General features: G+C 35.4%; 1 protein-coding gene across 1 annotated transcript; it reads left to right on the top strand.

Annotated features, from left to right (window-relative positions):
- Positions 1-8,699: 8,699 nt before the first annotated feature.
- On the top strand, positions 8,700-9,547 carry LOC100819067 (40S ribosomal protein S17). Its single transcript, XM_003519082.5, has one exon. The coding sequence runs from the start codon at positions 8,956-8,958 to the stop codon at positions 9,376-9,378; it is 423 nt and encodes a 140-aa protein (XP_003519130.1). The 5' UTR covers positions 8,700-8,955; the 3' UTR covers positions 9,379-9,547.
- The last annotated feature ends 2,631 nt before the right edge of the window (positions 9,548-12,178 follow it).

Below are 12,178 nucleotides of genomic sequence, written 5' to 3'. Positions count from 1 at the left end.
GACAACATAATATTTTACAAGAGGATAGCATAAATGACTGCCATTTGAAAAAAGGAAAAATAGCCTCAGAATTTATTAGACAACCCAACTACAAGAAAAAGAGTGACTGTTTATTCGATGGCCAACACAAATGCCTGATCCTTATTGAAGGATTTTTCATCCACGACAAGAAACAATGATGAACCAAAAGAAAATTCTTTCCTGAATTGCATCAAAGATTCAACCTATATTATGCTGTTGCAGAACAAAAATCTTTCGTATAGCCTTAACTGTATTTTCAGTCTCTCAATTATTAGGACAATGCAATTTTAATCCCTCAAATTTCAATTAAGCTAATTGATTGCTCAAATTTTCTCTTATTTACAATGTTCATTCAATTACACAAAATATTTGACTACACTAGCAGAATTTCCATACGAATTGAGCAAAATGAAAAACGAGACACTAATAACAAAAACAAAAGAGCCTTTCAACAGTTTTTCTTACCAAACAAAAACCCCCCCAAACGCCAACAAAGTGCAGAAACTTGGATCACGAATCTCCGAATCGCTTCTTGATATAATTCCTCATTGCTTCCCTGCGAGACTTAAGACGCTCCTGTTGAGGAGCCACGTTAACAAACGAGAAATAAGCTCCGACGCCGAAGAGCAAACCGCCGACGACAAATACGCCGCCGGTCACCGCCATTTGCCTTGCCGTCGGCGGATACGACCACAACACCATTCGATCTTAAGACCTAAAACCAGAAATTATTTTTGCACATAAATCTCACAACAGTGGTCCTTTCGGCCTACTGTAAAACACCTGTCTACTTTTTTTATATTTCTTATTTTTATTTTTTAATTATTAAATTATTTTTTTTAATTTGTTCCTGTTTTCACAAGATTAATAAGAAAACAGAAAGAAAAAAAAAAGTCATTTTTAATGTTTTGAGAAAGTCTCGTAAGGGCATAACCCCAACATGTCACATTTACACACAACCACTAAAAAGATGATACCTCGTTAAAATTAAAAAAGGAAAAACTTAATAAATAAAATACAAAATTAAAAGCACGTGATTGTAAATTCTTTTCATCTCTCTCTCTCAACTCAATCATTATAAGATGTTCATCATCTATGAAGCACGGACACCCCAGTCCCTTGTCGTGTCCGGTGTTCGACACGCGTCCTTGTCAGTGTCTGACACCAACAAACACCCGTACTACGTTCTATATTTTGGACAGGTGTCCATGTATCCGTGTCGTGTCCGGTGTCCATATCGATGTCGATGCTTCATAGCTCACCATGACACATTCCATCGGCCACCACCATGATCAATCTTCCAAATTTTGTTAAGATGAAATCGTGGAAGAGTAGAATTACATGACAGGTTTCTGTGGCAGCTTGGAGGTGTTTGAGATGGTGGAAAAATTTTTGTCACAACATCCAGATCAAAGTGTCTCCTTCTAATGTGGTTGCGCTTTGATGCACCAATGAGTTTCTCAGAATGAACGAAGATTATTCTAATGACAACCTTATTTCCAAGAAGCTTAAAAGCCTTTAGGACTCCATAAAAAATCCTAAAATCTCGTGACAACTAGATGCTTAAGGTCGAAACGTTAGGAACCACGCAAAGGTGCATCAATTCAGTAGCTTCCAAAGTTGTTTGTGGATCCTCATTGTTTGGTTGGCAGCGAGCAACAACATTTCTGGGTCCAAACAGTTTCCCTGGAATGATATTGACAGTACCGGAAAAAGAAATGCCAACATCGGTGACTCTTGATCTGAAAATGCGAAGCTCGATCCTTAAACTATTGAGACTTGCATGGTGTATTAGTTTTCTCTGCTTTTTTCTCGCTTTTTTTAATGTGTACTGTGTAGATGTATTCTAAATAATTGTTAATAGAAGGTTTGATTCTTGTTTACGAATTGTTTGCCAGATTTTTCACATGCTTCTCATTGAAAGGAGAAAGTTATAGGAAGTATTTGAGAGAAATGGAGGAGAGAATATTTGAAAAAATGCTAGTTTTTATTACTTGAGAATTTTTTATTTTTTTTTGCCTTAGATTTACAAATGACAACCTCTTCTCTTTTTATATAGGTTCCAATGGAGAATTCTAGATACATCAAGAAAAAATTTCATACACTTCAAGGGAGAATTCAACACACTTCTCCCAACTACTTAGTTCTACACATTTCTTCCAATTACTTATAAAATATTACTTATGCTTATCTCTACACTTCTCTTGAATTTTCTTTGGAGTTGTAACACAAACTTAAATGGGCCTAATACTTTCTTAATGGGCTAAATCCAGTTTATATTATTCAACACTTCCCTTTAAACTTGATTTGTCATTCCAAGTAAGCTTCTTAACTTGATAAAGTCTTATTGCTTGAACGACTTTGTGAAGATGTCAGCTACTTGGTCTTGAGACTTCACATATTCTACATGTATATCCTTTCTTGCTATGCACTCCCTTATGTAGTGGGAATGGGTATCAATATGTTTTATTCGATCATGAAACACTGGATTTTTTGCTAGAGCAATGACTGACTTATTATCCACAAAGATCTTGGTTAACTCTTCTCGTGACATGCCCAACTTTTTTAAAAAATTCTTGAGACAGACTGCTTGGCAAACACATGAAGTAGTTGTTACATATTCTACCTCACAAGTCGAAAGAGTGACTATCGACTACTTTTTTACATCCTAACGAAGGTTGTGTTCCCCATGAAAAACACAAATCTACTAGTACTTTTTGGATCACCTTCATCTCTAGCCCGGCCAATCATTACCACTGTAACCTACAAGCTTATAGTCATTACTTGTTGAGAACCACAAGCCAAAGTCAATTGTTCCTTTGATATAGCGAAGAATTCATTTTGAGGCCTTGAGATGAGTAATGGTTGGAGTCTTCATATATCAATTGATGAGTCCAGTAGCATATAGAATGTCTGGTCTTGTGCACGTCAAATATTGCAAACTACCCACCAAACTCTTGAAATTTGTAGCATCCACCCTTTCTGCTTCGTCGAACTTTGATAACTTCATTTTGCACTCCATCGGTGTGCCAATTGGCTTGCAACTATCCATCTTGAATTTCTTGAGCATCTCTTTTGTGTAGTTTTGTTGTGAAATGAAGATTCCATCTTCCTTCTGCTTTACCTCAATGTCAAGATAGTATGATATTAGTCTGATATTGATCATCTCGTACTCCTTGATCATTGCTTTCTCGAACTCTTCAAACATACTTGGATTACTTCTCGTGAAGATCAAGTCATCCACATATATGCACACGATCAAGATATCTCCATCTTTGATCTTGACATATAGGGCATGCTTGTGTGGGCACTTTGTGAAGTTATTTTCTTGGAAATACTTGTCAATGCGGTTGTATCATGCTCTAGATGCTTGTTTTAGTCCAAAAATGACTTCTTTAGCTTGAGAACTTTGTCTTCTTCTCCTTTCACCTTGTATCCCAACGGTTGCTCGATGTACACTTCTTCCTTAAGGACTCCATTCAAGAAGGCAGACTTCATGTCCATCAAATGAATTCTCCACTTGTGGTGAGCTACAAGAAAAATTATTAGTCTTATGGTCTTCAGGCGAGCGACCGAAGAAAACACCTTATCATAATCAATCCCAGTCTTTTGACTGTAACCTTTTGCAACTAACCTTTCCTTGTATCTTTCAATTTCTCCCTTGGCATTCTTTTTTTGTTTTGTACACCCACTTGACACCAATAGCCTTGTGTCCTTTTGGAAGGAAGACGAGTTCCCATGTGTTCTTCTTCTCAATGGATCTAAATTTTTTGCACATCGCATCTCTCCATCTTTTATCTTGCACAACTTCTTCAAGGTCTATTGGTTCATAATCTGTAAAGAGGCAAAAATAGTGTGATATTATCCAATCTCTTAGTTCGATCATAAAGATCTTGGAGGGTTCTTGTGTGTGACATGACCCTTTCACTCTCAAGAAATGGCAAAGTATCTTCGTGAGTGGTTGATGTTGATGGGGAGAGCCCTTGGTGAACATGTTGAGGTGTCTTATCTTCTTCAAGTGGAGGAAAGAAATTGTATTCCTTTTCATGAGTATCAAAGTCTCGTTGTCCTTCTTTGTCGAACACCACATCTCAACTTATTATCATCTTTTTGTTGTTTGGGTTGTACAACTTGTACCCCTTTGAGCTTAAATCGTAACCGATGAAGATGAATCTCTCACTTTTGTCATCAAGCTTTGCTCTTCTCTCATCTGGGACATGAACATGAGCTATACACCCAAAGACCCTCAAGTGAGAGATACCAGACTTTCTCCCACTCCATACTTCTTGTGGTGTCTTTCCCCATACACTTCTTGTCGGTGATCGATTGAATAGATAAACGGCCATGCCACAGCTTCTGCCCAAAATTCTTTTGGCAATTTCTTGCTTTTGAGCATGCTTTGAGCCATATCAAGGATTATTCTATTTTTTCTTTCCGTCACACCATTCTATTGGGGGGATCTTGGAACCATCAGGGGACATCTGATTCCATTCTCTTCACAGAACTCTCAAAACTCTTTGGAAGTGAATTCTCCTCCTTGGTCAGTCCTCATATCTTTGATTTCTCAACCACTTTTTTTCTCCACTGTAGCTTTGAACTTCTTAAAGGCGAAAAAGCTTGTTATTTTTGCTTTAAGAAATAGACCCATGTTTTTCTTGAAAAATCATCTATGAAAAGGAGGATATTGTTATTTTTACCTAGTGAGCTTGGCTTGATTGGCCCATAGACAATCAGCTTGTATTAGCTTGAGTGGCTTCTTATCTCTTGAGTTTGACTTCTTTGGAAAACTTGTTTTGAATTGCTTGCCAAGTAAACATCCTTCACAAAGTTTATTAGGGTGGTTAATAGAGGGTAGTCCTCTCACCATCTTCTCCTTTGATAGTAAACTCAAGCCTCCAAAATTTAAGTTCCCAAATAGAAGATGTTAGAGCCAGGATGTATCAATGTAGCAAGCTTTAAGACATTTTGCAACATCGTTTTGGATATTCAACAAAAACATCCTATTTCTTGACATTGGTACCTTGGTGATTAGATTATTTCTCCCGTCTCTAATGGAAGGACTAGAATCTTTCATGTGAATATCATAGCCTTTTTCGAGTTATTATCCCAAACTTAAAATATTGTTCTTCATATTTAGGACATAGTAAACATTTGATAAGAATTCATGTCTTCCATCCTTCAAACAAATGAAGACCTTACCTTTGCCTTTTACAGGAATCTTGGAATTATCAACAAATGAGACATTGCCACTTACTAATTCATCAAGATCCACGAACATGCTTTTTTTTCCGCACATATGGTTGCTTGCACCAATGTCAATGTACCATGTGTTTTCTTGGCTACCTTCTTTACCTCCACATGTTAGGAGCACTATTTCAAACTTCTCAACTTTGTTCTTGATGAATCTACATTCTAAAGCGTAATGGCCAATCTTCTAACAATTATAGCATCGGGTTTGAGATTTATCATACCTTGTGCTTGTATAGCCTCTTCCAGGTTCTCTTGTTGAGCTTTTTCCTTTCTCATAACTGTTGTTGATGAAATTTGAACCTCGCCCATTGTTACCGCATCCAACTTGTCCTCGACCACAACCTTGACCTCTACCTCGGTCTCGTTGACTTCTTTCATTTCCTCAACTTTCTTCCTTTTCCTCTAGTTGCATCTTGAAGAGTTGCTCAGTGATTTATTGCTTCTTCTTGTGCTTCTCCTCATAAGCTTGCAATGATCCTTGAAGTTGTTGTATCGTCATGGTTTCTAAATCTTTGGTTTCCTTAATTGTCACAACAATCTGCTCAAATTTGGGATCTAACGAGCATAGTATCTTCTCCATAATTCTTACATCTTCTAACTTCTCACCATTTCTTTTTAGTTGATTTGAAACAGCAAGAATTCTTGAAAAATAATCGGAAATGGACTCGGACTCTTTCATATGTAAGGATTCAAACTCACCTCTTAGAGTTTGGAGACACACCTTTTTTACTTTGTCTTCTCCTTTGTGAGAGGTTTGAAGCTTATCACATGCCTCCTTAGCAGATGTTGCATCAGAAATCTTCTTAAACGCATAATCATCTAATGCTTGATAGATAAGGAAGAGAGTTTTCTTGTTTTTCTTTCTTGAATCCTTAAAAGTCTCATTTTTGCTTGGGATAATGAAGTCTCATCTTGCGGCCCTTATAGCCTTTTCAACCATTTCCTAAACATCATGTGCTCCAAGAAGGGCCTTCATTTTGATGCTCCAATTGTCATAGATGCTCCCCTTTAGAAGTGGAACTTCGAAAGATGTCGCTTCATTGCTTGCCATGACTATAGAGGGATTTCTTATCAGAACCGAAGCTCTAATACCACTTTGTTGAAAAGAAAGGGTTATAAGAAGTATTTGAGAGAAATGGAGGAGGAGAGAATATTTGAAAGAGGGCTAGTTTTTATTACTTGAGAAATGCTTTTGTTTTGGCTTGATTTACAAATGACAACCTCTCCCCTTTTTATAGGCTCCAATGGAGAGTTCTAGATACATCAAGAAAAAATTTCACACACTTCAAGGGAGAGTTTTACACACTTCTTCCAACTACTTAGTTCTACACACTTCTTCCAATTACTTATTAAATATTACTTCTACTTATCTCTACACTTTTCTAAAATTTTCTTTGGAGTAGTAACACAAACTTAAATGGGCCTAACACTTTATTAATGGGCTAAATCAAGATTATATTATTCAACACTTCCTGAAATTTAGTCAATGTTGCTTGGAATTGAATGTTGATTTGAAAGATTGATGATGGTGGTGGGTGGTTCATGATGAGAATATGATAAGTGATAAGGGTTGAAAGAGAGGGGAAAAGAGTTCACAATCACGTGCTTTTAATTTTACATTTTATTTATTGAGTTTTTATAAAATAAAAATTAATGAGATGTAATCTTTTTATTAACTTTATCTAATGTGACGTGTTGGGATTATGCCCATATAAAAATTATTCCTTTCACTAGTTACTTTAATTATTTATTTTCATTATTTTAAAAATATTTATAAAAAATAATAAAAATAACTTTTTGACTTCTTTTCTATTGTGAATAATTAAATTAACTAGTAAAAATATTATTAACTCTTTGAAAAAATATATTTTATTTATTATTAGGAATCATGATTTCCAAAATTCATGATTCCTGGAAATATAAATTCTTGGGTATGAAAAAACTCCTCTCATATGAAACACCCATTTAAATATACTTAAAATTTATGATCCTTAAGTAGGGATGACAATGTATAGGATTTGGGTAGGATCCTATAATATTGATCCACATACCTATGTTTAAAAAGATCCTTGTACATAGTCTCATACTCGAGACAACTTTAATCATCATCTTCATACCCGCTGGATACCTATATACTCATACTCGCATCTCATGACCCACACTTTACTTATATATAAAGTTAATAAATCAATAAAAAAATAATTAAAAACAATTACTACAAGTAAACTAAAAGTACACTCTTAAATTTATAAAAAAATAACATTAAAAGCATTTACACATAATATTAAAAAATATATTGAAACTTGGAAATCATGTGGTGATGATATTCTCTATGACTTGTAAAAAAAATATAATGAAAATAATTAGTTTATAATTATATATTATAAATTTAAAAAAAACACAAATGGATAAGATATTTGGTCTCGTCATCAGAATCAACTTCTTATTTTTGTAAACTTTTATCTCCTAAGTTTATATATTACTTTGGTCCACTAATACCAATAAGAACTAGAACATGACAAGAAGATTAAAGATTAGACTATCAAAAACAAAAAGTAAAACTACTAATCAAAGATTAGTTACAAATAAAGGGAATAGATTTATGGTTCTACTCCACTACTCTATGTCTCTGTTATTGTTAGAGTATTAGTCACAAAATAAAAAAAATGGATGATTATTTTTTCACAAAAATTATATATACAATGTATTATTTTCTTAACATGTTATAATTATATTAATGTATGTGGGTACCATAGTACCCACACATGCACTCATACTCGTAAATTTAAAGCTAAATATCTGCTTCTATACCCAATCCTAACATGCGGGTAATTATTCTTCTTGTTTGTGGATATTTTTATAGGTACCCAAAGATTTATATATGCATTGTCAGCCCTACCCTTAGCCTGTCAATTTGGACCTGTCTATGAGCTTGTCTTTGACTCATGTGGGTTATGACAAAAAAAAAAAAAAAAGCTCACACAAAGAAAAAGGCACAATACCAAAATATTCACAAAACCAAAATTTTAATAAATTTATTTATTGTTAAATAGTCAACCTAACTCATTTTATAAATCAACCAACTTTTATTTCCACGTATGATCCCTCTCCAAGGATATATAATGCGAAAATCCCACATCCACTCTCATAAGTTGAACTTTTATTACTAACTAAATTACACCCCTCGGTTAATATGGTTAAATTAATACATTTTCATTGTGTATTTTGAATTCACATGGCTACTAATATAACAAACAAGTTTTCATTGTATTAACTTATGTCCAATAACTAATATGGTGTGACATGATCATAGATAACCTTGGATGGATCTCAGTAAAGGGAAGATTAGTCCTTAGCTTTCGACCAAGTGATACCTTGGTTCACAAAAAAAAAAAATAACAGAGCAAAAACTTATTTTCACCAGAGTTTTTCATTTTTAAAAAAAAGCATAAAGTAAGGGGTTGAAATAGTAAGCTGGGGATGCAGCAATGCCCAGAATACCACTGATATGTAACACGGGCTAACCTCATTACAAAAAAAGGCCCAATCCCTCTCATAACACTTCTACAAAACCCTAGTTTCCCTCCCTCGCCTAATCCTCACCCTTAACCTCTCTGTTCTCTTCTGTCATTGCTTCTCCTCCACACACGCACAGAGACACACACTTTTGCAGTCACATTGAGAATGGGGCGTGTTCGCACGAAGACGGTGAAGAAATCCTCGCGGCAAGTGATAGAGAGGTACTACTCCCGCATGACGCTGGACTTCCACACGAACAAGAAGGTTCTGGAAGAGGTGGCCATCATTCCCTCCAAGAGGCTCCGCAACAAGATCGCGGGGTTCTCCACCCATCTCATGAAGCGGATCCAGAAGGGTCCCGTGCGTGGAATCTCCCTGAAGCTGCAGGAGGAGGAACGCGAGCGTCGCATGGACTTCGTCCCCGATGTCTCCGCCATCAGGACCGACCAGATCGAGGTCGACAAGGAGACGCTCGACATGCTCGCCGCCCTCGGGATGTCCGAGGTTCCTGGCATCGTTCAGGTGGATCCTGTTGCCGTCCAGGCGCCCCTCGGCTTCGGCCGTGGCGGCCCTGGAAGGAGGTACTAACTGTCCGCCTCCTTCGAGCTTCCAGTTTTTGTCGTGTTGTCAACTAGAGCACTAATTTGTCATGCGTTGAGTTTTGGTTTTACATTATTTTAAAATTTCTGTAGCTGAGTTTCGGATTGTTTGGACTTGTTAAAGCTGTTAATGGAATTCATTTTGTCTTTGCTTATAATTCATGTCGCATGATATGGTCAGAACTGTTTTTAGTAATGGACTAATGGCATAGTTTGATTTCTGCGCTGAGTCTAGCATGTTTAGGATTTGTTGTGTTGTGTCCAAGGATTTAAATATCGCTCGTGGTTTCGGTTTGGTCACGTTGGTTGATGTTGAGGACAAATGGGATTCCAATTACGGTCGTGGACAGTTAACCTTGATGTTACGGATCCTTTTTTAAAACCTTGGTCGTGCCTAATATAATCTATGATGCATTTTGTCGCTTGTATAATTTGTGTTTTGTTCCAGCTTAGTGTTAAGAGAGCTGGGTTACGGTGGGTTTTGACATAACACGATTTAGCATATGTGGAAAAATCACAGAAGTTTGTTGCCTTCTACATGACATTGGTTTAGGGCTTTTCAATTTGAGTTGCACACACCGTATAGGTTGAAATGGTTCCGTTTTTCCTTGAATTTTTGTGTTCTAATCGGAATAGATGGCAATTAATTGTCCGAGCCTATGAGTTGATCGTGTTAAGATTTTGATTTTCATGACATGTCACCTGAATGAAGGCTTGGATGAGGAGATGGTCTATAACAGGGTTTAAACTATATCATAGTTCTCCAAAAATCGTTTCCTCCGCTTTGCAATAGTGAATTTTCAAGGCTTACATAATAGTATTTAACTTTATAGTTGTTATAGATAAAGGGCTAATTGAGCTGTGGCGCAATATACGAGGAGAGAATGGAACGTAGCCTTTTATTAGGACCGTTTATGATCCTGCAATTAAAAAATAAGTTTAATTATCCATTTAATCCATTTTAGTTTAAGTGACTTTTTTAGCTCGTTTATCTTTTAATTCCCAATAAGTTCTTACCGTTAAAATTGTTTATTGTTTAACATTGTTAAATAATGTTTGTCAGAACCTTTTCATTGCTCTTCTCGTGCATTTTCAATTAGAAAATCCTGTAACAAAATCTGCGGAAAGCTTTACTTCAATCTTGTTGTATGTTATATAATATGCTTATCATACCTTTGGCCAATAAATCCTCTTTAACAAAGAAGAAGCTGAATTTTGAGCCCAGCCCTCATTACTCCCTGCCCAATTTCCCATTCTTTTTGTTGCCTCTACCTGGTAATGAGTTTGGTCAAACTTAATTTTGCCTTTGATTTTTGGGGCAAGTGTATTGTATGGTTGCACATACTTTGTAGCCACATCTTATATGTGAGTTTGATGCCAGATCTCTTCCTCTTGTTGCTCCTCTACCAACTCCATCAGACAGTATAAAACATTCTGCCATATTTGTAATTGAAAGGGAATTGAAGCTATTAAATTTTCAGTTAAACAACTTTGCAAATCCATCTCTTGGAAATAACAGCTCCTTGTTAGAAACAGGAAGACCCAAGGGAGATTTTTTTGAACCATAAAGTGTCAAGCAAGGGAAGAAGCACATTAGTACTCTTGTTCCACATTATTTGTATTTAGTTCTTTTTGTCAGCAGTTCATGAAAGTAAGTTGCCACTGATTTTTGCTACAGCTTGATTGATTTTCTTTCTTGTAAAGAAATGAAGACCCACTTCTCCTCATAACCAAATTCTTTCGAGGTATGATAAGTAAACTGATAACATGATTTTCTAATTGAAAATGCAACGATGCGAAGCGAGAAGAGCAACGAAAACACATCGGTCGTCGGTGTAGTGCGAGAAGAGCAAACACACCTGTCATCGGTGCGGTGCGAGAAGATCAACGAAAAAGTCCTGGCAAACATTATTTAACGGTGTTAAACAATTTTAACGATAGGGACCTATTGGGAATTAAAAGGTAAACTATAGGGACTAAAAAAATCGCTTATTAACTAAAGGGACGATAATGGATAAGTTTAGAAACTATAGAGACTAAATGGGTAATTAAACCTAAAAAATAAAATACTCCTCCTCATTGTCCGTTGTTTTAAGATTGTTTGCCAAGAGGCAAGGCTGATGGTGGAGAGAAACAATCTCGATAAAGAGAAAAGTGTCTTAATGGTAACTGTGTCAATGTTTCTATTTAGTTGTGGTTTACAATGACGGTTAAATTTGAGATTAATGTTATGAAGTTTCATATTATACATATTTTATGTAAATTTAAAAATTAGTATTTTATTAACATTAAGTATATATATATATATATATATATATATATATATATATATATATATAATAATATTAACAAAAATATAAAATAGAAATAGTAGAAAAAAGAAAATAAATAAATTAGAGTCTCTATATTTTTAAAGAATAAATAATATATATAGTGACAATGTAAAGTATGTTTATAATTTAATAGTAAATTGTTATATGGTTTGTTGACTTTTTTAGTCTACAATGATTGCATTCATGTTAGAATACATGGCCTCATGCGTACTATCCCCACCACCATTAGGTTCACGCTTGTGGGTTTGTTAGTTGATTTTTTTTTTATAATTACATTAAAAGACTTATTGATGTTTTTTATTAGTTTTATTTATATGTCCAAAGTGGTCAATAAAAATCAAACTTAAGTCTTCATGCCTACTACTTAATTATCCTCTATGCCAACCCTAGTGTGTTTACTATTTAAGCTCCCGCAAATATTGCTTTGTTATTTTAGTTTTTGCAAAACTTTTTATT

This window comes from Glycine max, chromosome 2, assembly GCF_000004515.6.
Source record: "Glycine max cultivar Williams 82 chromosome 2, Glycine_max_v4.0, whole genome shotgun sequence".
Lineage (NCBI taxonomy): Eukaryota > Viridiplantae > Streptophyta > Magnoliopsida > Fabales > Fabaceae > Glycine > Glycine max.
The sequence above is the reverse complement of the archived record's forward strand: the minus strand, read 5'-3'. Positions and strand labels throughout refer to the sequence as shown.